Source organism: Anolis carolinensis, unplaced genomic scaffold (assembly GCF_035594765.1).
Source record: "Anolis carolinensis isolate JA03-04 unplaced genomic scaffold, rAnoCar3.1.pri scaffold_30, whole genome shotgun sequence".
NCBI classification, from domain to species: Eukaryota; Metazoa; Chordata; class Lepidosauria; order Squamata; family Dactyloidae; genus Anolis; species Anolis carolinensis.
The window spans coordinates 282,568-309,771 of record NW_026943839.1 but is presented as its reverse complement, the minus strand read 5'-3'; the positions used below and the strand labels follow the sequence as shown (position 1 = coordinate 309,771).

At 42.5% G+C, this 27,204-nt stretch overlaps 1 protein-coding gene across 2 annotated transcripts in view; it reads right to left on the bottom strand.

Moving 5' to 3' along the window:
* elmo2 (engulfment and cell motility 2) overlaps positions 1-27,204 on the bottom strand; it is a 51,881-nt gene that overhangs the window by 16,009 nt on the left and 8,668 nt on the right. Inside the window, exons 7-16 of one of the 2 annotated variants that reach the window (XM_062966807.1) lie at positions 22,072-22,171; positions 21,249-21,400; positions 20,697-20,775; positions 18,634-18,669; positions 18,227-18,277; positions 14,660-14,782; positions 5,928-6,065; positions 5,094-5,198; positions 4,884-4,992; positions 384-520 (exon numbers count right to left, since the gene is read on the bottom strand). In XM_062966807.1, coding sequence (XP_062822877.1) covers positions 384-520; positions 4,884-4,992; positions 5,094-5,198; positions 5,928-6,065; positions 14,660-14,782; positions 18,227-18,277; positions 18,634-18,669; positions 20,697-20,775; positions 21,249-21,400; positions 22,072-22,171 — 1,030 coding nt within the window. The remainder of the gene's footprint in view (positions 1-383; positions 521-4,883; positions 4,993-5,093; positions 5,199-5,927; positions 6,066-14,659; positions 14,783-18,226; positions 18,278-18,633; positions 18,670-20,696; positions 20,776-21,248; positions 21,401-22,071; positions 22,172-27,204) is intronic. The other variant, XM_062966808.1, reaches the window with a different exon arrangement.

Genomic DNA, 27,204 nt, shown 5'->3' with positions numbered 1-27,204 from the left:
TCTGGAGCATGGCCACACAGCCCGAAAGACATACAACAACCCTGTGATCCCGGCCATGAAAGCCTTCGACAACACATTATGTGGTAATGTCTGTATTTACAAATTTAGCACCAAAACATCTCAATGCATTGAAAACATTGACTATAAAAACACTGACTATTAAAAGGCAGGCTGCGTTGGATAATACAGAACATTGGATAAGCGAGAATCTACTGTATGTAAAACAATAACCTATAAAAACAAATTTGCAATAAGAAACAAACGTACTTAAAAAACATTTGTCCAATACAATTATTGCAGGCAACTCAACAAGACAGATGGTAAATATTAGACTGACTCAGTAAATGTTAGTCTACCTGTCCTTACAGGGAAGTGTCTCTCACCTTGTTGAAGTCCTCGGCGGTGGCCCGCATCTCCTTCCAGGTCTTGTTGACCAGCTGGATGCAGATGGCAAAGAGCTCCTCAAAGGCCCGGTCGTGGGTGAAGAACATGGGGTGGTAGTCGTTCCGGCCCTCGTTGGCTTTGCAAAGGAAGATTTATTATTATTATTATTTTATTATGACACAGCAAACAAGATAGATATGCTGGATTTCGTATCACAAAATCACAAGTCGAACACTTCCCAAGTGTCTAGGACTGTGTGATGTATTTTCAGATGATGCGCGCAGATCCCAGCAGGGTGGCCTTTTGCAGCTGGCAGATCGTACTTTTGTCAATGCCTATTGTTTCTAAATGCTGGCTGAGATCTTTTGGCATGGCACCCAATGTGCCATCACCACCGGGACCACCTGCACTGGTTTCTGCCAGAGTCTTTGAAGTTCAATCTTGAGGTCCTGAGAGCGGCTGAGTTTTTCCTGTTGTTTTTCGTCAATGCGACTGTCACCTGGGATGGCAACATCAATGATCCAAAGCTTTTTCTTTTCCACAACTGTGATGTCTGGTGTGTTGTGTTCCAGAACTTTGTCAGTCTGGATTCGGAAGTCCCACAGTATCTTTGCATGCTCATTTTCCAAGACTTTTGCAGGTTTCTGATCCCACCAGTTCTTTACTGCAGGGAGGTGGGACTTGAGGCATAAGTTCCAATGAATCATTTGGGCCACATAGTTGTGCCTCTGTTTGTAGTCTGTCTGTGCAATTTTCTTACAGCAGCTGAGGATGTGATCAATGGTTTTGTCGGCACAGTCTGCATTTTGAGTCATCAGCTGATTTTTCGATCTTGGCCTGAATTGCCTTTGTCCTGATGTCTTGCTCCTGGGCTGCAAGGATCAGGCCTTCTGTCTCCTTCTTCAGGGTCCCATTTGTGAGCCACAGCCAGGTCTTCTATTACTATTATTATTATTATTATTATTATTATTATTATTATTATTAATTGCCTTTGTCCTGATGTCTTGCTCCTGGGCTGCAAGGATCAGGCCTTCTGTCTCCTTCTTCAGGGTCCCATTTGTGAGCCACAGCCAGGTCTTCTATTATTATTATTATTATTATTATTATTATTATTATTAATCGCCTTTGTCCTGATGTCTTGCTCCTGGGCTGCAAGGATCAGGCCTTCTGTCTCCTTCTTCAGGGTCCCATTCGTGAGCCAGAGCCAGGTCTTCTCCTTATCAGCTTTTCCTTCAATTTTGTCAAGGAACTTTCCATGCAATGTTTTGTTGTGCCAGCTGTCAGCTCTAGTTTGTAGTGCGGCTTTCTTGTACTGGTTATTATTATTATAAGTGGCCCCCAAACATCCAAGCTCTTTGGTGCCACGAAACCCTAAGTTGGATTCCTCCAGGAGCAAGCGTTTTCTTTTTTAGAGGTGGGAGATTTTGCTCCAAAGAAGAAGCGCCGCTTTTGGGAAGGCATAGAGGTGTGCCAAGACCAAAGTGTATGGAACAACAAAGGGGGAGAAAAAGACAAAATATATCTTTAAAGAACACAGGGGCTGGAGGGGGGGGAAAAGAGAGACACAGGCACAGCTGGGGTTTGCGCACTGAAAAAAGTCTCCAGGCACTTCAAAGGCAAAACGGTGAATCCTTCCGAGTAAAGCATCTGTCTCCCTTTGTTGCTTTCTTTCAATCGCTCCCTCTGTTTTCTCAAAGGAGGGGAGTTGGTCTGCAAGCAGATGCCCAGAGGCTCCTGCTTTCCCAACACTGGTAGTTATTATTATTATTATTATTATTATTATTATTATTATTATTATTATTATCATCATCATCATCATCACCATCATCACCACTATCACTATCGCTTCTGACACAATAAATAAAATAAATACTATTTATATGGGAGTGCTGTGTGGTTACTAGGCTGAATGGCCAATGTGTTCTAGCAGCATTTCCTCCTGAACTTTCGCCTGCACCTGTGGCTAGCATCTTCAGAGTATCTGATGGTGGTCAAACAAGTAGAGTATATTTAATGTATTGTTGATGGCTTTCATGGCTGGAATCACAGTGTTGCTGTGTTCCAGAAGCATTCTCTCCTTGCGTTTCACCCACATCTATGACAGGTATCCTCAGAGGTTGTGAGGTCCATTGGAAACTAGGCAAGTGGGGTTTATATGTCTGTGGAATGATGTTGTGGGAGAAAGAATTCTTGTCTGGCTGAGGCAAGTCTGAATGTTGCAATTGGCTACCTTGACTAGCACTGAATGGCCTTGCAGCTTCAAAGCCTGGCTATTTCCGGCCTGGGAGAATCCTTGGTTGGGAAGTGTTAACTGGCCTTGATTGAATCGTGTCTGGAATTCTTCTGTTTTCTGAGTGGTGTTCTTTATTTACTGTTCCTTATTTTCTTTCTCCCACCCGGGACATCATTCCACAGATATATAAACCCCACTTGCCTAGTCTCCAACAGACCTCACAACCTCTGAGAATGCCTGCCACAGATGTGGGTGAAACGTCAGGAGAGAATGCTTCTGGAACACGGCCAGGCAGCCCGGAAAACTCACAGTAACCCAGAGTATATATACCTATGGAGTGTCTAGGGTGGGAGGAAAGAAGAATTGTCTGTTAAACTAGTTTGAATGGTGCAATCAGCAACTTTTTTTCCATGTCAGGAGTGACTTGAGAAATTGCAAGTTGCTTCTGGAGTGAGAGAATTGGCTGTCTGCAAGGACGTTGCCCAGGGGATGCCCGGATGTTTTGATGTTTTTACCATCCTTGTGGGAGGCTTTTCTCATGTCTCCGCATGGAGCTGGAGCTGAGAGAGGGAGCTCATCCATGCTCTCCTCGGGTTGGATTTGAACCTTGGAAATAGCCTGGGCCTTTGATCCCTTTGGATTGTTTGTTGCCTGGAGGCATCCCTTCCCTGGGCAAGCCCTGAGTATGGAGACTTCCTGTGTCTGGGTGGTGTTTCTTACTAACTGTTTTAATTCTAGTGCTGGAGCATGGCCATACAGCCCAAAAAACTCACAACAAACCATTTGGTGGCTTCTTTGCAGCTGTAGTTGCAGTTGTAATTGCCCAAAAGATATACACTCCCTTGAAACCCCTTAGTTAAAATATGTACTCGGAGATTAAAAAACAAAGTTTTCAGCCCGAAAACTTTGGCTCACATGGGGCAAAGCCCGATCAGCATAGCTGACAAAAACAACAGCATAAATACATTACACAATATACAAAAAATAAAACACAATAAGGCAATAAAACAAGAGCTAATACAACAGTAATGATATCAATCAACCACCAAGTACAATTCAGTCGATGTCATAGATGGGGAACTGCAGCAGCAATATAAAAATAGCATCATCAGATTAAAATACCCAAATAAAAGGGACCTAATAAAATTCAGGATAGAATTATAATGTCGACTGCGATTACTGTAAAACCTCGGCACAGATACTGTATATGTGGAAGGAAGCTTGAGTAGGGTTCGTGGATAGTATGGGGACAATCAGGGATAAGGGCAGAGGAACGGTCTTTTCAAGACATTTGAAACATCTGACGATGCCTGCTATAGATGTGGGCGAAATGTCAGGAGAAAATGCTTCAGGAAAACATGGCCAGACAGCCCAGAAAACTCATAACCATCACCATTTCAGCAGTTAGACATCAACATGTAGTGTGTTCCTAGCTAATGTTTGCCTATACTAAATTCAGGTATAAATTTTCCAGCCGTTACAATTTATAGTAATTTTCCTCCCACCTTTTTCCTAATAATACTAAGTTTAAATGTTCAAGTCATACCTCACAAAGTTACGCAATTAGTCTATTCCCATATTGCCAAATGTTTTTTTAAAAAAAAGTTTATTAGATTTGCATCTTGAAAACTAAAAACCATCTTAAGCTAAAAAAAAAATAATAATTTACAAATATATTTAAATATGAGAATCCTTGAAGAAATCCCAAACAGGACATTGCAAGCCTAATGCCGGCAACTTTCAAATGTGCCTTCCCAGATTAATAGGAAATCTCCAATACCAAGTCCCATAAGCACTTTATTAGAACTAAGATCGCATATCGCACTCTGCACTTGCCCTAGAAGCCTTATATATCACCTGTCACATCAGCACTTTTAGTCTTGTACCCATTACTCTGGCCCGGCCCAGTTTTATTGTGTTTTAGCGTATTGTTTATTGCTTGTTGTTTATACTGTTTTAATTGTTTTTAATTTGCCCTTTGTTTTGTATTGTTATATTGTGTGTTGAGGCCTTGGCCTTTGTAAGCCGCATCGAGTCCTTCGGGAGATGCTAGCAGGGTACAAATAAAGTTTAATAATAATAATAATAATAATAACTTGGCTTTAGCTTCCATGAGTACAACCTCTTCTCTTCCCACAACCATTTTCAGTGAAAACTCACAGCAACCCAGATATTTGCAATCCCTGGCTCAGGTTCTTCTCCTGCAAGAGAGGGGTCTCTCCCCACCCGTCATCCCGTGCCCCCTCCCCACTTTATAGGCACTTACGGAGCTCCCCGACCTGCAGGATCTCGCACAACATCCTGGTGAGCTCGATGGCGCTGCGCCCAAAGGGACACTCGTGCTTGTCCTCTCGGCTGCTGTTCTCCAGAACAATCTGGGATTGGGGAGGGGGAGAGAAGGGGGGATGGTGAGGGTCCTGGGGGGGGGGTCAAAGAGGCAAGCACCTCCCCCCTCTTGCCACCCCCGCCCTTGTACCCGGATGTAGGTGTCCTGGTGATACTTGGCCAGGTAGAGCATGTTGTCCAGGGCCAGCATCCCCGGCGGGGTCTGGGTGAAGTCCAGCGCTGGGTTGACGTGGTTCTGGGTGCGACAGAGAGAGAGGGAGGGAGGGGCTTCATCAGTGGGGTCCCAGCAGAGAGGTGCCCAGGCTAATAATAATAATAACTTTATTTTTATACCCCGCCCCATCTCCCCGAAGGGACTCGGGGCGGCTTACATGGGGCCTTGCCCGATAAAACAATCAAATATTAAAACACAGCAATAAAACAATTATCCAATAAAAACATCAATTACAGTAAAAACAACCATTAAAATCGACATAAAACACACAATATTAACACAGGAGACTAATTCATTGAACCCAGGCAAAGTGCAGAATGGGCCGAAATGGGGAAGGTAATTTCACAGAAGAAATGGACAAAATGCCATATAACATTGGCAACACCTTGAGAATGGGGCTATTATAAAATGGGCAGACAGATCAGTCCGACAACAAATTAAGTGCCAAAGGCCTTTTGAAAGAGCCAGGTTTTTCAGCTCCTACGGAAGGAGAGGAGGGTAGGGGCCTGCCTGATCTCTCTAGGGAGCGAGTTCCAAAGCCGGGATGGGGGCCACGACGGAGAAGGCCCTCTCTCTCTCTCGTCCCCACCAACCGCGGCTGCGAGGGTGGTGGGAGCGAGAGGAGGGCCTCCCCCGACGAGCAAAGAGAACGTGTGGGTTCATAGGGGGAGGTGGGTCCCAAACCGTTTAGGGCTTTGTAGGTGATAACCTGCACCTTGAATTGGGGCCCCCCACGGCCACGAAGCCTACCATGAAGCCCAGCATCTTGTAGTCCTTGGTGTAGAGGGCCTTCCGCTTCTCCGCTCCGCCTCCAGGGATGGCGCTGTTGCTCTCGGACTCGGCGTCAAAGGCGATCCTCCGCAGCTCAAAGATGATGTCCCTCTGGGCCTGAAACCCAAGGAAGGAGGTTGAGTGTGAGTGAGAGAGAGTATCTCTCTGTTGCACCCCAGGCAATCCCACAAACCAGTGAACCCTGTTCACTGTTCTGGATAGATCAAGTTCTGTCTTGTTATGTATTGATATAAATACATAGTGTTGTAACAAGATCAAATGAAATATGAATTTATGATATGTGGTATGAATGAGAGGAATGAATGAGTTAGTACATTTGAAGACACCAGTATGAAGACTAATGCTGCAAACCATTAACTCTCTGCTCAGGAATTGTAATTAAAACCTGCTAATGAGACCTGAAATAGTTGATCTGCCCGGCAAACTGTGATAAGAACTGTGACTGATAAGAGAAATGTTTACATCTGTTAACATCTGTCAACATTTGCTGACTTGATGAACTTTTGGGGCAGAGCTGCTTGTTTGCCAACACCAATCAAGAGGAATCAACATCTGGTCCAGGAAACAGGATATTCCAGGATGGAAGACGTCTATCACTCATTTGCAACTTTGGGACAACATCATCAGCAAAATATTGCTATATAAGTGACCTTATGACAGACCAGAAGGTGTGACAGATAGTGACGCTGTTCACCCGCCATGCTCAGTGGAGATGGTGTCCTTGGGAGTGGCAGATCTGCTCTGGGAAAGCAGGATCCTGTTCACTCTTTGGGGCCTGTTTTTCTCATGGGAAGAGAAAAGAGTGCGTTTTGAAGTCATGGTCTTTTTGAAGTTTTGGCACTTTGGCGTTTTGGAACTATGTCTTGGCAGGCAGCAGTGGAAGCTGGGTCTGGCCTAAGCAGGTGCTTCTCCAAGGAGGGAGAAAGAATATGGTAATATTTGTGTGCATGAAGATGGATGCATGTTGTGTGTGAATGATGAATCAAAATGTAACCCCCCCCTTGTTTGTTTCTTAGCCAATGTAACTGTAGGTTGTTTGTGAATCCAATGTAGTTGCGTAGAATCTGTATGTCTGTATGTCTAAATGTTGTTCTTTGTTGTTCTGTAAAAAGTTCTGTTATACCTCTCAGACTGAAACTGCAATAAAAAGAACCTATGCTTTAACGTTATTGAAAAGTTATTCATAACAGTATCTGTTCTGGATAGTTCAAGTCCTGTCTTGTTATGTATTGATATAAAATCCAAGTATTTTTATGAAAAGTTTAGCGCAATTTGGCACTTTGTATTTTTAAAATGTGTTTCAGTATTGACAGGAAGTTTTTGAAATGCTTCTCTGATATATTTGCTTTGTTCTACCTTCTTCACCCCACTGACTATGAACTTTTCTGTCCTTTGTAGTTTGGTAAAGGTTAGGAATCTATCATTTTAAGTTCAATATTATTGTTATGAATGTAGTGTTTAGGTATGACATTGCCAAGAGACTTGCAGTTTGTTTTTTTAAAAGGTACATGTATATTTAAATGTACAATTATGCAGGTTTTTAGTGTATGTTTTAATTTTTAATTGTAATTTTTTAATTTTGAAAGACTTTTAAATCTGATGTAAACTGTTTTTCTGATGTATATGTTTATATTGTAAGCCGCCCTGAGTCCCCTGATGGGTGAGAAGGGCGGGGTAGAAGTGATGTAATAAATAAATAAATAAATAAATAATATCATGGTTGGTATACCACATTGTCCAAATGCCCAAAGATCATCATTGTCTCCCAAAGCAGTGACTCTACTCCCAACTCAAGAATGGGAAATGTCATGCTGGTGGACAGGAAAAGAGATTGAGGTTCCCTGACGTTAAGTCCAGTCATGTCTGACTATGGGTGTTGGTGCTCATCTCCATTTCTAAGCTGAAGAGCCGGCGTTGTCCGTAGACACCTCCAAGGTCATTGAAAGATGGACTTAAAGCCAACCTTAAAGATGGGTTTAAAGCCAACCCTAACTTGGCATCCAATAGGATGGTGGGCTTGGACTTGGAGAATGATCCTACATGATAAGAGCTACCCTGTTTCCCCGAAAATAAGACATCCCCAGAAAATAAGACCTAGTAGAGGTTTGGTTGAATTGCCAAATATAAGACCTCCCTTGAAAGTAAGACCTAGCAAAGTTTTTGTTTGGAAGCATGCCCACCAAACAGAACACCAGAGCTTGCAGGATCGGTAAATGTACATACCATAGATATTGTTGTACATTGAAATAATGGTTGTAACAAGAAATTCTTGATAAGATTCACAGTTTGTCTGGTTATGCTGGTTTGTGATGCCAACTACTGTACAGTATATAATAAATGTTCTTTTTTTGTTCAACAATAAATGTGAATTCTTCTTCATGGAAAAATAAGACATCACCTGAAAATAAGACCTAGTGCATCTTTGGGAGCAAAAATTAATATAAGACACTGTCTTATTTTCGGGGAAACACGGTAACTGGTGTCAGTCTTGAAGCTACGCAGATGAGAAAGTACCTTCCAGTTCAAAGAGTACCCCACTTTGTCCGGTCAACCCATGCATTTGTTGCTGCACTAAAATAATATGGCTTCAATATCTTTAGCAGATGTATGCCGTCACTGAAGATGGTTGTGGGAAGGCTTAATGAGAGAAGAGGTTGTACTCATGGAAGCTAAAGCCAAGTTGCCGGCATTAGGCTTGCAATGTCCTGTTTGGGATTTCTTCAAGGATTTTCATATTTAAATATATTTTTAAATTATTATTTTTTTTGCTTAAGATGGTTTTTAGTTTTCAAGATGCAAATCTAATAAACTTTTTTTAAAAAAAAATTGGCAATATGGGAATAGACTAATTGCATAACTTTGTGAGGTATGACTTGAACATTTAAACTTAGCATTATTAGGAAAAAGGTGGGAGGAAAATTACTATAAATTGTAACGGCTGGAAAATTTATACCTGGATTTAGTATAGGCAAACATTAGCTAGGAACACACTACATGTTGATGTCTAACTGCTGAAATGGTGATGGTTATGAGTTTTCTGGGCTGTCTGGCCATGTTTTCCTGAAGCATTTTCTCCTGACATTTCGCCCACATCTATAGCAGGCATCGTCAGATGTTTCAAATGTCTTGAAAAGACCGTTCCTCTGCCCTTATCCCTGATTGTCCCCATACTATCCACGAACCCTACTCAAGCTTCCTTCCACATATACAGTATCTGTGCCCAAGTGTTACAGTAATTGCAGTCGACATTATAATTCTATCCTGAATTTTATTAGGTCCCTTTTATTTAGGTATTTTAATCTGATGATGCTATTTTTATATTGCTGCTGCAGTTCCCCATCTATGAAGTCGACTGAATTGTACTTGGTGGTTGATTGATATTATTACTGTTGTATTAGCTCTTGTTTTATTGCCTTATTGTGTTTTATCTTTTGTATATTGTGTAATGTATTTATGCTGTTGTTTTTGTCAACTATGCTAAGCGGGCTTTGCCCCATGTGAGCCACCCTGAGTCCCCACAGGGAGATGGTGACAGGGTATAAATAAAGTATTATTATTATTATTATTATAAAACTGTGGAATAGACACTGTGAACTGGGAAGCCCTGGCCCTTGAGCGCTCTGACCGAAGGTCAGCTGTGACCAAGAGTGCTGTGTACTTGGTGGTTGATTGATATTATTACTGTTGTATTAGCTCTTGTTTTATTGCCTTATTGTGTTTTATCTTTTGTATATTGTGTAATGTATTTATGCTGTTGTTTTTGTCAACTATGCTAAGCGGGCTTTGCCCCATGTGAGCCACCCTGAGTCCCCACAGGGAGATGGTGACAGGGTATAAATAAAGTATTATTATTATTATTATTATTATAAAACTGTGGAATAGACACTGTGAACTGGGAAGCCCTGGCCCTTGAGCGCTCTGACCGAAGGTCAGCTGTGACCAAGAGTGCTGTGTACTTGGTGGTTGATTGATATTATTACTGTTGTATTAGCTCTTGTTTTATTGCCTTATTGTGTTTTATCTTTTGTATATTGTGTAATGTATTTATGCTGTTGTTTTTGTCAACTATGCTAAGCGGGCTTTGCCCCATGTGAGCCACCCTGAGTCCCCACAGGGAGATGGTGACAGGGTATAAATAAAGTATTATTATTATTATTATTATTATAAAACTGTGGAATAGACACTGTGAACTGGGAAGCCCTGGCCCTTGAGCGCTCTGACCGAAGGTCAGCTGTGACCAAGAGTGCTGTGTACTTGGTGGTTGATTGATATTATTACTGTTGTATTAGCTCTTGTTTTATTGCCTTATTGTGTTTTATCTTTTGTATATTGTGTAATGTATTTATGCTGTTGTTTTTGTCAACTATGCTAAGCGGGCTTTGCCCCATGTGAGCCACCCTGAGTCCCCACGGGGAGATGGTGACAGGGTATAAATAAAGTATTATTATTATTATTATTATTATAAAACTGTGGAATAGACACTGTGAACTGGGAAGCCCTGGTCCTTGAGCGCTCTAACCGAAGGTCAGCTGTGACCAAGAGTGCTGTGAAATTTGATGAGGCAAGAATGGAGGGTGAAAGGGAGAAACATGTGAAGAGGAAGAAGGTGCACCAAGCCAACCCTGACCAGCACAGCCTTCCACCTGGAAATCAATGTCTTCACTGTGGAAGAACATGAGGGTCAAAAATAGGTCTCCACAGTCACCTACTTACCCATCACCAGAACACTACACCTGGAAGACAATCATCCTCGGGTGTCATGATCTCCAATCTTTGACATCTCTGGTCGGCTGACAGATGCCAGCCATAAAACCTCAACTACCCTCTGGTATGTGAGAGCCCCTATATAAATGGGCCAAAGAGAAGGTTCTGGTATTCTGTACAATAAAACCTGTTGGAATCTACCAGCGTGTGTCTTGGTGCTTTTTCTGGTGAAAGACTGACCCACAGCACAACTGGGAGAAGAGAACCCGACAATTTGTACAGAATACCAGAACCTTCTCTTTGGCCCATTTATATAAGGGCTCTCACATACCAGAGGGTAATTGAGGTATCGCCTAAGGAAAAAAAGTGGCATGACTAGCAGTTGGTGGTGTATGGCCATATATATTGCATGACAATTTGGTGATGGGTAGAGTCTCACTTATCCAACACTCGCTTATCCAACGTTCTGGATTATCCAACACATTTTTGTAGTCAATGTTTTCAATATATCGTGATATTTTGGTGCTAAATTCATAAATACAGTAATTACAACAGAGCATTACTGTGTATTGAACTACTTTTTCTGTCAAATTTATTGTATAACACGATGTTTTGGTGCTTAATTTGTAAAATCATAACCTAATTTGATGTTTAATAGGCTTTTCCTTAGTTTCTCCTTATTATCCAACATATTCACTTATCCAACATTCTGCTGGCCCGTTTACGTTGGATAAGCGAGACTCTACTGTATAAGATTGGGGCCTCCGGTGGCGCAGTGTGTTAAAGCGCTGAGCTGTTGAACTTGCAGACCAAAAAGTCACAGGTTCGAATCCGGGGAGTGGAATAAGTGCCCGCTGTTAGCCCCAGCTTTTGCCAAACTAGCAGTTGGAAAATATGCAAATGTGAGTAGATGAATAGGTACCGCTCCAGCGAGAATGTAACGGCGCTCCAGTGGCCACATGACCTTGGAGGTGTCTACGGACAACGCCGGCTCTTCGGCTTATAAATGGAAATGAGCACCAACCCGCAGAGTTGGACACGACTGGACTTAACGTCAGGGGAAACCTTTACCTTTACTTAATATAAGATCATGAATAGCAGGGCTGTGATGCTGCAAAAGGTATGGAAGGGGTTAATCTCCCTCCTGGTTCTAAAGGTCAGAACAATCTGCCTGTAAGGACTCGCAGGTGGGAGCGGTCAGGGAGGAGGCCTCCAGAGACAGGACACAGCTGGGATCGGCTGCATAAAAAGAGCCTGGCCAGAAATGATGCAAATAACACTGCTCTTTGGGAGAAAAAGTATCCACCATACCTGGCTGTGGATGCTGGTGGTTTTTCCCCCAGGTTGGTGGATGGTATTTTTCCTGACCTGTATCCTGAGCTCTTGTCCGGTACCTTGTTAAGCAAGGGCCTGCTTTTATGTTCTTTAGGTCTTTTATATCCTCTCTCCCATTGACGTTCCCTTTAGCCAATTATTTGCTTCCTTTTCTATTTGCACCCATTTTTTTGACCCTTCCAATTCGAATTCTAGTAATCTCACTAGTTGACTTGCCTCATAGTATAATCCCAATGAGGGAGCCCCCCATCCACCCAATTCTTGTTTACTATAATATAAGAAGTTAGCAATTCTGTTTTTGTTTCCTCCCACTACCCATTTTTGAAAGAGTTATCCCATTTCTTCAACAAATTGATAGGGATATTCACCGGGAGGGTTTGGAACAAGAATAAGAACTTGGGCAAGATCTTCATCTTGTAAATTTTTAGCCTTGAGGAGATATCTCGAAATTTTTTTCCCCATGAAATGATTTGTTTGCTCATATTTTTCCATAAATGATTGTAGTTCATTGGTATAATATTATTAATATTTTTTGGTATATCTACTCCCAGGTATTTCATCTTCTTATTCCCCAGTTTTATTCCCATGATGTTTTGAACCTTCTTAAGTTCTTCCCATGTTAGATTTTTATGTAGAATCTCCGATTTCCCTAAATTAATTGTGAGGCCCGAAGTTTTACCAAAATCCTTAACTGTTCTGACTATTGATTGTAGTGACTCCTCCACCTCCCCTAAAATTATCATAACATCGTCAGCGTATAGATTAATCTTGATGACTTCCTTGCCCACCTTATAACCTTTAATAGCTGGGTTGTTCCTTACTGAATTTGCTAAGGGTTCAATGGCCAATGAGAATAGGGCTGGGGAGAGGGGACATCCCTGTTTAGTTCCCCTGTTAATGTTTATTTGTCTAGTTTGTTCCCCGTTGTCCTGTACCTTGTTGAACCTTGAACCGTGGTGATAATCTTGTTGTGAATTCTGTTGCTATTGTATCTCATCATGGACATTGAATACCTGCACTGACTCTTGACTATGGATTTTGGATCTCCCTTGAACTCTAGATTATCTGGCTTGACCTTTGGAACTACAGTTTGTACTCTTGAACCATGGAACATGACTCCATGAACCCTCGGTGTTTGACTCTTCTGCAACCTTGACTACTGCTTATTTTTGCTCCCGAACTGGTGCTCTTAGTACTCCCAGTGTTAAGGAGTCTTTGTTTTTGTGGCTTCAGCTGTTGTGACTGCGCCTTCGGGGATTATGGTTGATGGGGATGGAATTCGAAGAGGAAGAAAAAACCCTCGTGATGAGGGTTCACTGGAGGAGTTGCGCAGGAAGCGACTTAGAGAGCTATATGGGGGATCTTCTGAGGAAGATTCAGATGGGGAGATGGATGCTGAGGAACAGGTGGTGGCTGGGGAAGCGGGCACTGAATGGGCACAGCCACCGGAGATGTCTGGGGATTTGGGGTCTATGGATACTTCTGAACCTGGGGTTTCTGCAGGAGCTGATCCCAATTGGGATGCTTGGAGAAGGGAGGATGGTTCTTTAAGTGTTCATGGGGCTAAGTGTGGGCAGGATGATTGGGACTCCGACGAATTGCTAGGTACTCCAGATCCACGAGCTCTAGCTGTGTGGAGCTCAGACTCTGAGTAGATTTGGGACACCTGGTGTTTGGGTGTGAGTGTTTGGTCACCCAGGAGGAAGGGGAATAAAATGGGAATGTTTGGCCACTGTACTTTGCGTGTGGCAAGGTGTTGCTGAGGCGCCATTGGGATCTCTGTGTTTCCATGAAGACTGGACTTGGACTATGATTTGAATCTGCTGTTATCACCTAGCTTGGCTCTCGCTGTGTCTTATCGTGGACCTGTTTTGGATGACTGCACCCTCTTCAGACCTTGGATCGGAATTTGACCTTGCTACTGCCTTCGCCCTGTGATTGATGACTACTACCGGCTTTTGACTCCTGGCTTGCTCTTTGGACACCGCTGTTATCTCCTGACCTGACCTTGGAATCCCGGACGACGTCTTTTCACCATCCTTTTGGAGCCTTCGGCTTTATCCACATTGTGGAAGCAGTCTACTGCATTCTTAGTTTGTTTGTTTGTTTCCTGACCAATTTGGTGTTTTCTTTTGGGAACTGTTCCTTTGAAAACTACAGAGCCGGCTGGCAGGGCTTGGACTCAGAAAGTGCAGTTTGCACTAAGTTTGTTTAGCTTTGTTTTTACCTGCTTGTGTTGCTGAATTATATTTTTGTTTGAACTGCTCTTGAAGCACTGATAGTGAAGTGTTTCAAGGTTTTTTCTGTGTTAACATTACTTTTTGGCTTATCTGCTGAATAAACTATTTTTGTTCGCTAATTGGTGTCTGACTCTTGACATCAGCTGTGTGCTTTCTTTATTTTTGAACTCCGATCTGGAAACAACCAAGTGTTTAAGTTACTATTTTAAGTAAAATATACCTCACAGCCTCTGAGGATGCCTGCCACAGATGTGGGTGAAACGTCGGGAGAGAATGCTTCTGGAACATGGCCATAGAGCCCAGAAAACACACAACAACCCTTAAGTAAAATAGTTTGGACACAAGCCTGGTGTTGCTTGGTTAACCTCTGCCTGCATACCAGCAGAGCCCTGGATCCTGATTTGAAGTCACCTGGTCACTGGGGTCCATCTTCGTCATCATCCGCTCTTCCAGGAGGTTGAAGGTCAGGACTTGGAGCACGTAGAGCTGGTGGGCCATCTCTGTCTTGATGGGCCGGTTCCCTCGGATCACGTGCTGCGCCACCCAAATGGGGGAATGAAGAGAGGGGAGAGACACCCATTAACCCACAGTTAGTGTGCCCACAGATACCCACACACAGGGTTACAGATGTGCTGCTGCTAGAGTCTGGAGTGGGGAGACAAGCCCCTCCATGTTGCTCCGCCTGAAAAGAGACCCAGCCAAGGGCAAGGTGCAGGCAGGCAACAAAATTATTATTATTATTTGATTGAAGTCAAAAATCAGAAACTCCTCAAAGCACAGCAGACAAAAAACCAGTACAAGAAAACCGCACTACAAACTAGAACTGACAGCTGGCACAACAAAACATTGCATGGGAAGTTCCTTGACAAAATTGAAGGAAAAGCTGATAAGGAGAAGACCTGGCTGTGGCTCACAAATGGGACCCTGAAGAAGGAGACAGAAGGCCTGATCCTTGCAGCCCAGGAGCAAGACATCAGAACAAAGGCAATCCAGGCCAAGATCGAAAAGTCAGCTGAGGACCCAAAATGCAGACTCTGCAAGGAAACCAACGAAACCATGGATCATATCCTCAGCTGCTGTAAGAAAATTGCACAGACAGACTACAAACAGAGGCACAACTATGTGGCCCAAATGATTCATTGGAACTTATGCCTCAAGTACCACCTCCCAGCAGCAAAGAACTGGTGGGATCACAAACCTGCAAAAGTATTGGAAAATGAGCACGCAAAGATACTGTGGGACTTCCGAATCCAGACTGACAACGTTCTGGAACACAACATACCAGACATCACAGTTGTGGAAAAGAAAAAGGTTTGAATCATTGATGTTGCCATCCCAGGTGACAGTCGCATTGACGAAAAACAACAGGAAAAACTCAGCCGCTCTCAGGACCTCAAGATTGAACTTCAAAGACTCTGGCAGAAACCAGTGCAGGTGGTCCCGGTGGTGATGGGCACATTGGGTGCCGTGCCAAAAGATCTCAGCCGGCATTTGGAAACAATAGACATTGACAGGATTACGATCTGCCAACTGCAAAAGGCCACCCGACTGGGATCTGCACGCATCATCCGAAAATACATCACACAGTCCTAGACACTTGGGAAGTGTTCGACTTGTGATTTTGTGAAACAAAGTCCAGCATATCTATCTTGTTTGCTGTGTCATACTACAACAACAACAACAACAATAATAATAATAATAATCTTTTATTTGTACCCAGCCACCATCTCCCAGAGGGACTCGGGACAGCTCACAGAGAACTCAAGGTGAAACAAAACAAAACAAAACACTAAACAGCCAACATAACACCACAATTTCACAATAGCCCCTGATTAAAAACACTAAAATACAGCGATTGCTGCAAGCAAAAGCAGTATTCAATCTCAGACCTGTAAAGTGCTTGATAGAAAATCTGAAGGTCCTCATATGTATTCGTAAAGAAACTAAATATGGTCGAAGGCAACACTGAGGCTTCCCAGCAAAAGGCCAGACACTGACACAAGCAGGAAAAGACTCTGTCTAGACATTAGGAAGAACTTTGTGATCTTCTGCCTTTCAGAAGGGGGTGGACTGGATGGCCCTGGGGGTCTCTCCCAATTCTAGGGACCTCATTACACTAGAGCATGGATCCACTTTAAATCCAGTTTCTGCCTCCTGCAGAATTCTGGGGTTTGTAATTTAGGGAGCAGCCTTTAAATTGCTCATCCAGGCAGGTCCTGGGCCTCACTAAACTACAAACCCCAGAATTCTGCAGGAGGCAGAATCCGGATTTAAAGTGGATCTAGCGTGATGAGGCGGTTGTTTTCTGTAGTTCTACATGGAGCCAGAGGGCTGGTCTTTAGCATAGCAACTTAATTAACAAGCTGCAATAAATTTTGCCAACTGGAAAGTTGAGAGTTCGAAGCCGGGTTAGAGTGAGCTCCTGATCCTTAGCCCAGCTTTCTACCTACCTAGCAGTACGAAAATAAATGTGAGTAGATAAATAGGAACCGCATTAAAGAGGGGAGGTATTTAGGCTCCGTTTTTTGATCAGAAAAAAGGAAGTTTACGAACAAAGAAAGCTCTTTGACGGAGATGGATCGAGACCACCTCCTAGTGGCCGGAGCCGAGCACAGCCTCCAAAGATGCCGAAAGAGGGGAAAGCCTCTATATACAACTACAGTAGAGTCTCACTTATTTAACATTCTGGATTATCCAACACAGTCTGCCTCCCACCCGGATTCACAGCTGTTTCTCTAGGCAGCAAAGACTGAATTTTTTAAGGATTTAATTTTTGACAAAGTTGTTACTGTAAGTTCATTTTATGCAATTCTATCTTTATTTGCAGTTAATTTGCTAGTAGCCAATGTTTTGTAGTCAATATTTTCAATACATTATGATGTTTTGGTGCTGAATTCGTAAATACAGTAATTCCTACATAACGTTACCATGTACTAAACTGCTTTTTCTGTGAATTTGTTGTAAAATATGATGTTTTGGCGCTTAATTTGAAAAATCATAATGTAATATGACGTTTAATAGGCTTTTCCTTAATCCCTCCTTATACAACATTTTCACTTATCCAACATTCTGCCCGCCCATTTATTTTGGATAAGTGAGATTCTACTTTATCTGTTGTCTTGTCATTGTTATAACCGGCACTGAATGTTTACTGTATATGTGCTCTGTGATCCGCCCTGAGTCCCCTTCGGTTTGAGAAGGGCAGAATATAAATACAGTATAGTCTCACTTATCCAACATTCACTTATGCAATGTTCTGGATTATCCAACACTGCCTTTTAGTAGTCAATGTTTTTGTAGTCAATCTTTTCAATACATTATGGTGTTTTTGTTGAAGCAGGAATAATTGTATATAGAGTTGTTTAAATGTAATTGAGTTATAGTGATGCAATGTGAGCTGGGGATTGCATCATGCACTGTCTGCTGTCCACTAGGCAAGTGTGTAAAGAGTTAACTGAGTATTGCATCAGACAGCAGAGGTGGTGATATATAGCCTTCTGCTTCCTGTCTCTTTCTCTCTGGTTATCTGCTCTCTGCACTCTGTCTGTATGTGTATCGTCTTGTGAGAGTTTTCCGTTCGTAAGTAAACCTTTTTATAGATAGCTGAAGTCTCCAGCCTCGTTATTGGTGCCAGTGCTTCTACGTGGATCTTCTGCTGCATGTGTGTTTATCCAAACCGCGCTCTGACAGTTTTGGTGCTAAATTCGTAAATACAGTAATTACTACACAACATTGCTGTATATTGAACTGCTTTTTCTGTCAGATGTGTTGTAAAACATGATGTTTTAGTGCTTAATTTGTAAAATCATAACCTAATTTGATGTTTAATAGGCTTTTCCTTAATCCTTCCTTATTATCCAAGATATTCGCTTATCCAACCTTCTGCCGGCCCGTTTATGTAGGATAAGTGAGATTCTACCGCACTGTAAATAAATAAATACATAAATAAACATACATACACTCAAGGCTGACACTCACCGTCAAGATGATGGAGCGCAAGTGCTTCTGGGCGAAGGCGTTGGCCATCTCCTGTTTGGGATTTAGAAAGAGGGATTTGGGCGAAGGGGGCAAAGGGACCAGCAAAGAGGACACAACAGGCACCCCACGGGCCCATGTCAGTCCTCTTTCCCCTTGTGCCCCTTTTCTGCCACTCAAGACAATTCAGCAGCAAATGGGACAAAGCAAGAGAACGAAGCGGAGGCAAAGAGGAGGCTGCAGCAAGGGGAGGGAGAGGTGGGGAACGCTGGCTTCTTGGTACCAACGTTTTAGGACCCCAAGTAGGGCACCCACCCACCCACCGGTGTCCCCAGGGAGGCAGCCCAGGGGTGGGGGGGCACCAAGCAGCCCCCTCCGCCTGCCCCCCCAACACAGAGACATCTACTTACGGTGCAGGGCAGGTCGAGCGGGTGGAGCAGCTTGTCCTGCCGACAGAAAGCAGAGAGGCACCACAGGGAAGCAGCAGGAGGGAGGTGGGCCTGGCTCCCTCCACAAATTGGGGAGCACAGTGGAGGGGGGGGGGGCAGGCAAACAGCATTGATAGACATTATGCAGACCAGGGGTCCCCAAACCTTTTAAAGGGGGGCAGTTCACGGTCCCTCAGACCTTTGGAGGGCCGGACTATAAACACTATAAAAACTATAAACAAATTCCTATGCACACTGCACATCTCTTATTTTTAAGTATTAAAAAAGGGAACAAATACAGCCTCAATGTTGTTAATAATAATCGTAATAACCATATGTTGACCGGATTTTAACCATATGTTTTTTATATTTTATACTGTATTAACTCGCTCCCCAGGGAAATCAGGCAAGCCCCCACCCTGGTAGCATTCAGAAAGAGCTTGAAAACCTGGCTCTTTACTCAAGCCTTTAGATAAAGATTGCTAATCCAGAAGCAATCTGTATCTGTGACCATTCTTGTACCGGTTTGCACCTTTTACCTTTGTCAACTCGATATAGACACAGGGTCTATTCCCATCCCAATTTGCACTTCCAGAATTTGCAGCACTTTATCAGTCACCTTGTGTTTACAATATTTATATGGTGCACATTACGCAGTCTACTTTTACTATCTCTCAGTTTTAATCCATGTTTTTATTAGTTCTTGTTTTTTATTGGCTAATGTTTTATTTTATTTCTTTTATTTTTTATTGTGCAAGTTGTTGTCTATTGCTGTGTTTTATACTGCTACTGTTTTTTATTCGAGCTTGGCCCCATGTAAGCTGCCCTGAGTCCCCTCCGGGGAGATAGAGGCGGGGTATAAAAATAAAGTTGTTGTTGTTGTTGTTAATTGTTTGTAATGGATTTTATATACTGTTACGATTTTAATTATGTGTCACATCGAACTGTTGCCAGTTGTGTACGCTGCCCTGAGTCCCTTCGGGTGAGAAGGGCGGGATAGAAATGTTGGAAATAAATAAATAATAAAAAATAATAAAGAGGGTTGGAAGAGACCCCTTGGACCATTTAGTCCAACCCCTTCTGCCTTTGTGTAGCAAAAGCACAAGCAAAGCACCCCTGACAGATGGCCACCCAGCCTCAATGTTGTTAATAATAATAATACTGGGATCAGCACGCATCATTCGAAAATACATCACACAGTCCTAGGCACTTGGGAAGTGTTCGACTTGTGATTTTGTGAAACGAAATCCAGCATGTCTATCTTGTTTGCTGTGTCATAATAAAATAATAATAATACATCACACAGCCCTAAACGCTTGGGAACTTGTGGTTTTGTGATACAAAATCCAGCATATATATCTTGTTTGCTGTGTTATATCTTTGTGTCAATAATAATAATCATCATAATAATAACACTCCTGACCTCACAATCATGTTAAAAGACAAAGTATGGATTGTTGATGTCGCAATCCCAGGTGACAGCAGAATTGAGGAGAAACAACTAGAAAAGTTGACACGATATGAGGATTTAAAGATCAAACTACAAAGACTTTGGCACAAGCCAGTCAAGGTGGTCCCAGATGGTGCTGTGTTATATCTTTGTGTCAATAATAATAATAATAATAATAATAATAATAATAATAATAATAATAATAAAGAGGATTAGAAGAGACCCCTTGGACCAGTTAGTCCAACCCCCTTCTTCCTTTGTGTACCAAAAGCACTGGCAACACACCCCTTAATAATTAATTAATTAAATTATAATTAAAATATCATTGTAAATAAGCAAAGCTTTGGAAGGCATGCATCAGGTGCATCCTCGCGCCGCATGCGCCTTTATCAGTGGGGAATAAATGGCTTTGATGGGCCACATGTGGCCCCCGGGCCGTAGTTTGGGGAACCCTGGTGCAGACAGACAGATGAACCAGACGTGACAAGACTCGCTAACGTCTTTCTTCCCCTGGACACCACAATGGACACTCCCAGGCACCCCTTCCCCTATATTTAGATATAGGGAAGGGGGGCAGAAGTGGGGGGTCGCTCACCTGCCTCTTGTCCTCTGGGGCCTTCAGGAAGAGGGCATTGATCAAGGCAATGGCGTACGTCTGGATCTCCTGGTTGGAGCTGCAGGAGACCCAAGAGAAGAGACAGGTGAGGAGGTGAGGATTGACAATAACAATAACAATAATTATAATACTTTATTGTTCTATCCTGCCACCATCTCACTCTCTTGCAGTTCCTTATCTTGTGTTGCTATGAAACGATTAGGACAAAGGGTCTTCCTATCGTCCGATGCCAGTTTGGCTTGGCTCAGCCGCTGTTTCCCTCCCCGGCCCCTTTTCGCAAGCAGAATCCTGCTCTAAAATCCCCTCAGTTTCCTCATTGGAAAACCCATCTGTTATCACAACCATCCCCTCATCTTGAGCCGCTGGCTGAACAACAACACAATCTAAAATAGGCATGAGCCAATTTCAGCCCTCTAGGTGTTTTGGACTCCAACTCCCACAATTGGGAGTTGAAGTTCACAACACCTGGAGGGAAGGCCGAAGTTGGCCCATGCATGAGCTGGACAAACCCTATGTCACGGCAATACTGACACCTGCAGGTGGGCGATGAGCTGCCCGACAGTGATCTCCTCGGCGATCCTCTGGTAGAGGCTCTGGCTGTTGAGCACCACGCTCTCCAGGATGGCCAAGGAGCGCTGCAGGATGGAGACGTCCACCGTCGGCTGGCTCACGTACCCTGCAATCTGCACATGAGAAACAGGGGAGGAGAGAGAAATAGCCACTGTCCTGTTTTGTCTCTCAAGAATAGCCTTATAACAATGTGGTAAGTAAATGAAAACTGCTTTACTTCAGCAAAACATAAAGAACAGCACACTCAGTGGAATAATGCAAAAGAAAGCAAGGAAGTCTTAGTGCAAACACAGTTCTTAAGTCTGATAAGTTCCCAAATCAAGTAGCAGTCTTACTTCAGACAAAGAAACAGCAATAAATCCTTAGGAGAGGTTTCTAAGATGCAGATTCGAAGCAGGCACAAGAGGAGCGAAGGCTTAGGTATTAGAGTCAGTTTGTTACCAGCAAGAGCTGACTGCACCTGCTTCTGATTTATATCCCTGAATTCCCCCACAGCTGCTAGGGCGGTTCCCAATTACTCAGCTGCATTTCTGGCAGCTATTCTAGGTGAACGACATCTCTGCTCTGTTTCCTTTCGCCTTTCCTGAAATGTGGGTACTTGCAAAATCTCCTCCTCAGATTCCAATTGCCCCTCTGACTCATGAACACTTTCCTGCTCCCCTTGCTCTTCTGAAGAAGAGGAATCCCTAACAACCATTCAGGGCACAACCTGCTGCCTTGGTGTTGTCCCCGCCTGGGCCCAAAAGCCCCCACAACCATCACCACCACCACACATACACCGTACCTGCTTAATGAAGGAGATGGAGACCATATCCCAGGAGACGATGCCATGGTCCATGAGCTCCAGGAAGGCCGTCAGGGTGAATGCCAGCATCTCGCTGTAGCTGCAGAGGAGGGAAGGCAAGGCAAGGCTCCCACTGAGGCAGGGGCTCCTTTATTAGGGCTGCAGAACGTGGTGGGCCCTCCCAGTGGCAGCCATGCAAGCCCTTGCGCACTCAAGCCCATCGATCAGAAATATCATCAGCCCCTCCTCGGGAGACAATTTGTTAAAATGCATTGCTCACAGTGAAAAAGAAAAGGCGTGTGTACAATTATATTTTTGGTAGCATTGCACTTGGAAAATCAAAGCGTGTAATCATCATATATGATGTCATGTGTGGAGGATTGATAGCCTATTTCTTCTCATGCTTTGTTGAAAGCAATTTCTGTGGAAAGTGGGAAGAGACAGTTTAAAAGCTTTACAGGCTCTAATTGAAGTAATGGCAAAAATAGTTTCATCTGGCTAGTTTTGGCATGGATAAGGCACAGATATCTATATCAAAATGATACATTGATAGAAAAAACTTAAATATATTTATTTTCTTATAGTTTTAAATGTGTATATTCATAAGGCAGTATGCTTGGATTACTCAGTATTTTCTTTACAGTCCCAACAGGGTACTATCTTATTATGTAACACATAAAGCAAGACATACATAAATCTCAAATGAAAAACAGTCCACGAATATGGTTTATCTACACATACAACTATATAACATACACAACCTGAAGAAGGATCCCCCAAAACAAGGCATTGTACCAGGGATTACTTGTTGTTCTAGGTTATATGTATTGTATCTACAAACACAACTATATAACATATAACAACAAGTAATCCCAGGTACAATGCCTTGTAAGAAAACATATATATTTAATTTTTTTCTATCAATACCATTCTTGTATCATTAGTTCAGGCATGGGCCAACTTTGGCCTTCCCTCCAAGTGTTTTGGACTCCAACTCCCACCATTCCTAACAGCCTATGGCCTTCTACATTTGACGATACTGGGAGTTTGTGTAGTAAGATAAGTGTTTTAATTTTTTGCCTACATTTAGATATAGTCCTTGCAATGGCTTTGTGTATTATCCTTCTCTGTTATGGGTTATATTATTCTAAAGATATATTTACACCTAAAAAAAAGACTACCTGTGGGGTTTATGAGCTAGCAATAGATTACTATATTTAGCAGTGTGCTTGTTGATTTTAATGATTTTTTTTTATTGATGCTGATGTTTTATTGGGATAATTGTGTTATTGCTTTGTTATTGTTATTTGATTGTTGTATTGGGCATAGCCCCATGTAAGCCGCCCCGAGTCCCTTCGGGGAGATGGGGCGCGGTATAAAAATAAAGTTGTTGTTGTTGTTATTATTATTATTATTATTATTATTATATAATATAATATTTCTTAAAGGGAGTAAACTAGTCAGAACTAGAAAAAAAAATCAGACAGAGAATGGTAGGTCTTGTCTAATGGTAGATTGGTTTTTATGTTAGTTTTGCTTTCGTAGGAAATGTTTTCTGCACTGGTTTGATTTAATGGTCTTCCTAGTTGTTGTAAGCTAGTGTTTTGTATTTAATGCATTTTTTCTTTGCATATGTCCAACTTTATTTTTATACCCCACCTCTATCTCCCCAAAGGGGACTCAGGACGACTTACATGGGGCCAAGCCATAATAAAAACAATAACAATATAAAACATGACAATAGACAAGAGACGGGCACAATTAAAAATTTAAACATTAACCAATAAAGTAAATGACAAAAACTTAATAAAAACATGGATTAACTGCATTAAAAAAAATCAATGATATATAACACTGCTGTAATGTTTGTATATGTGTACATTTCAAATGGCATTGAAATGCTTCTTAAAGTAAGCCACTTTGAGTCTCCTTGTGGAGAGAAAGGTGGGGCACTCACAGATAAGAAAGATGAACACATAAAATCTAAGTGGCAGGAACTGGACCAGACACTAACAGAACAAAAAAAAGACAAATTCTAGAAACTTGCGACCAGAGGACTACATTGGAAGTCTCTACTTGGATTAAATTCCTCTCCAGTAATACTTTAATTAATAATAATAATAATAATAATAATAATACACACAAAGGGTCAGAAAAATTCTCAAGAGCAAGCTCAATGGAGGCAACACCATCAAGGCCACAAACACCTGGGCCATACCTGTCATAAGATATACTGCTGGCATCATAAACTGGACACAAGTGGAACTGGACAATTTGGACAGAAAAACAAGAAAACTCATGACCATTCATCATTCACTGCACCCTCGCAGTGATGTTGACCGGCTATATCTGCCTAGAAGATCAGGGGGCAGAGGACTCTTGCAAGTAAAACAAGCAGTCAAAGAAGAAGAACATGCCCTGGCAGAATATGTCAAGCAAAGTGAACAACCTGCTTTGATGGAAGTCAAAAATCAGAAACTCCTCAAAGCACAGCAGACAAAAAATCAGTACAAGAAAGCCGCACTACAAACTAGAGCTGACAACTGGCACAACAAAACATTGCATGGAAAGTTCCTTGACAAAATTGAAGGAAAAGCTGATAAGGAGAAGACCTGGCTGTGGCTCACGAATGGGACCCTGAAGAAGGAGACAGAAGGCCTGATCCTTGCAGCCCAGGAGCAAGCCATCAGAACAAATGCAATTAAGGCCAAGATCGAAAAATCAGCTGATGACCCAAAATGCAGACTGTGCAAGGAAACCGATGAAACCATTGATCATATCCTCAGCTGCTGTAAGAAAATCGCACAGACAGACTACAAACAGAGGCACAACTATGTGGCCCAAATGATTCATTGGAACTTATGCCTCAAGTACCACCTCCCAGCAATAAAGAACTGGTGGGATCACAAACCTGCAAAAGTATTGGAAAATGAGCACGCAAAGATACTATGGGACTTCTGAATCCAGACTGACAAAGTTCTGGAACACAACACACCAGACATCACAGTTATGGAGAAGAAAAAGGTTTGGATAATTGATGTTGCCATCATCCGAAAATACATCACACAGTCCTAGACACTTGGGAAGTGTTCAACTTGTGATTTTGTGATACGAAATCCAGCATATCTATCTTGTTTGCTGTGTCATACAATAAAATAATAATAATAATAATATTTTATTTTCCTATCCCGTCACCATCTCCCCGAAGGGACTCAGGGCGGCTAAGACAGTCCCAAGCCCAAAAGAAGAACAAGGTATAAACAAGTTAAAACAGAAAAACAAGAGCAACATGACAATCAAGTAAAAACAAATCCAAACACGATTGTACAAATAAAACCATTAAAAAGGGCATAAAACAACTTCACCACCAATGGATAAGATGGGGGGGGGGGTCAAGTCAAAAGTGCATAGTTACTAGACTTTTTAATAAAGTGCCTGGACAAGTGTCACAAGGTTGTCTAGGATAGAGTTTGGGATAGGATGGGTTGGGACAAGAGATAAAGTGCAAAGGATATCTATCGCAGGGGTCTGTCGTGTCATTGATTATTTGAAAGCATGCTGGAAGAACCATGTTTTGAGCTGTTTAATAAAGGCAGACAGGCTTGGGGCCAGCCTAATCTCCCTAGGGAGGGAATTCCAAAGCTGAGGGGCCACCACGGAGAAGGCTCTGTCTATCTATCTTCTGAAGCCAGTCGGGCTCTGTTGTGACTCAGCAACAGCATAGCCAGAGTGAGGATGAAGAAGGGGATTCTGGGTTTCAGATACAAGAGCCAGATGATGAAGAAGGGGATTCTGGGTTTCAGATACAAGAGCCAGATGATGGCATGGGGATGGGAATTATACAGGCTGATTCAGATGCTCAAGAAATGCAGCTTGAGCAGAATGAACTGTTAACCCAGCCGGCCATAGATAACAGCCAGGATGAAATTCCCATGGGAATTTATGAGCAGGAGCTGTCTCAAGCCCCGGTGTCTCAAGCCCCGGTTCAGGTGCAAGATAATGAGGACCGTGAAGGGGCGCCATCATTATCTAGGGCTGACCGGTTGTTACACTCGTAGGAGTGTAAGATTGGCGGGGAAGAGAGAGGCTTCCACAGGAAAGAGAAATGCATTCTTGGGTTGCTTTTAAAAGTGTGTGTTTTGAGATAGATTTTTGTCAAAGCAAATTCTCGCTTCATCTGAGTGGAGGTTCCTTCTTCATGCCTTAGGAAAGTCTCCTGTTCCTTGATCCTTGTATCTTTGGGTCTATGTTCCTTTGGATTTATTGTCTACTGTTTGCCTATGGACTATTGGATTTTATGGCTTATGAACTATTGACTCTTTTCAGCAACTTTGGAAACCTTATATTTGCCTACCTTGATTCATATATATTTGCTTTTGCTCAATAAAACTATAAAAGACTTCCTTCTGTGTGTGACTTGGTGTTCATAGCAAGGTGAACTATTCTGAGGTGCGACAGGCTCCTTGGAAGAGGCAGGACTGCACAAAGGCTCTTCTATTTTGCCTGAGTGGGAACCAATCTCTGGCAGTGAGGTAAAGTCATTAATTGTGTCTTTGAAATCGAAGAAAAGCACCCAGAGAAGACATGCTTTCTGCAGAACTTTTTAAAGAAAGCTCCAAATGGCGAAGCCCCTTTCTTGCTAGCCCATTTACCAGGATAAACAGCACTGGGCAAATGCCACACGGGTGGAAAATGAGCACCATCTACAAATAAGGTGGTAGGAACGACCTTCAAAACTATAATAAAATGTAAACTTTGTTTATAACCGCCACCGTCTCCCCGAAGGGACTTGGGGTGCAGAGTGCAGCATATAACAAACAATACATAAGTATGAAAACAATAACACATAAAATTATAGCAAAAACCACAATAGATACATATAACACTGCATAAAATAACATTGTTCAATGTTATAAAATGCAGAACACCTGCGGATAAAAACTGGCTACCATCAATTAACGAACTAAAGTGTCAAGCAAATAGTCAGTCCTCATATTGGCTATCGTCCAATTAGCCTGCTCAACATCATCGCAGAGCTATATGCTTAACACCTACTTCTTAAACTGAAAAAGTGGGGTATAAATAAATAAATTATAAAAATAATAATAGGGGGCCTGCATCTGACCCATCCCC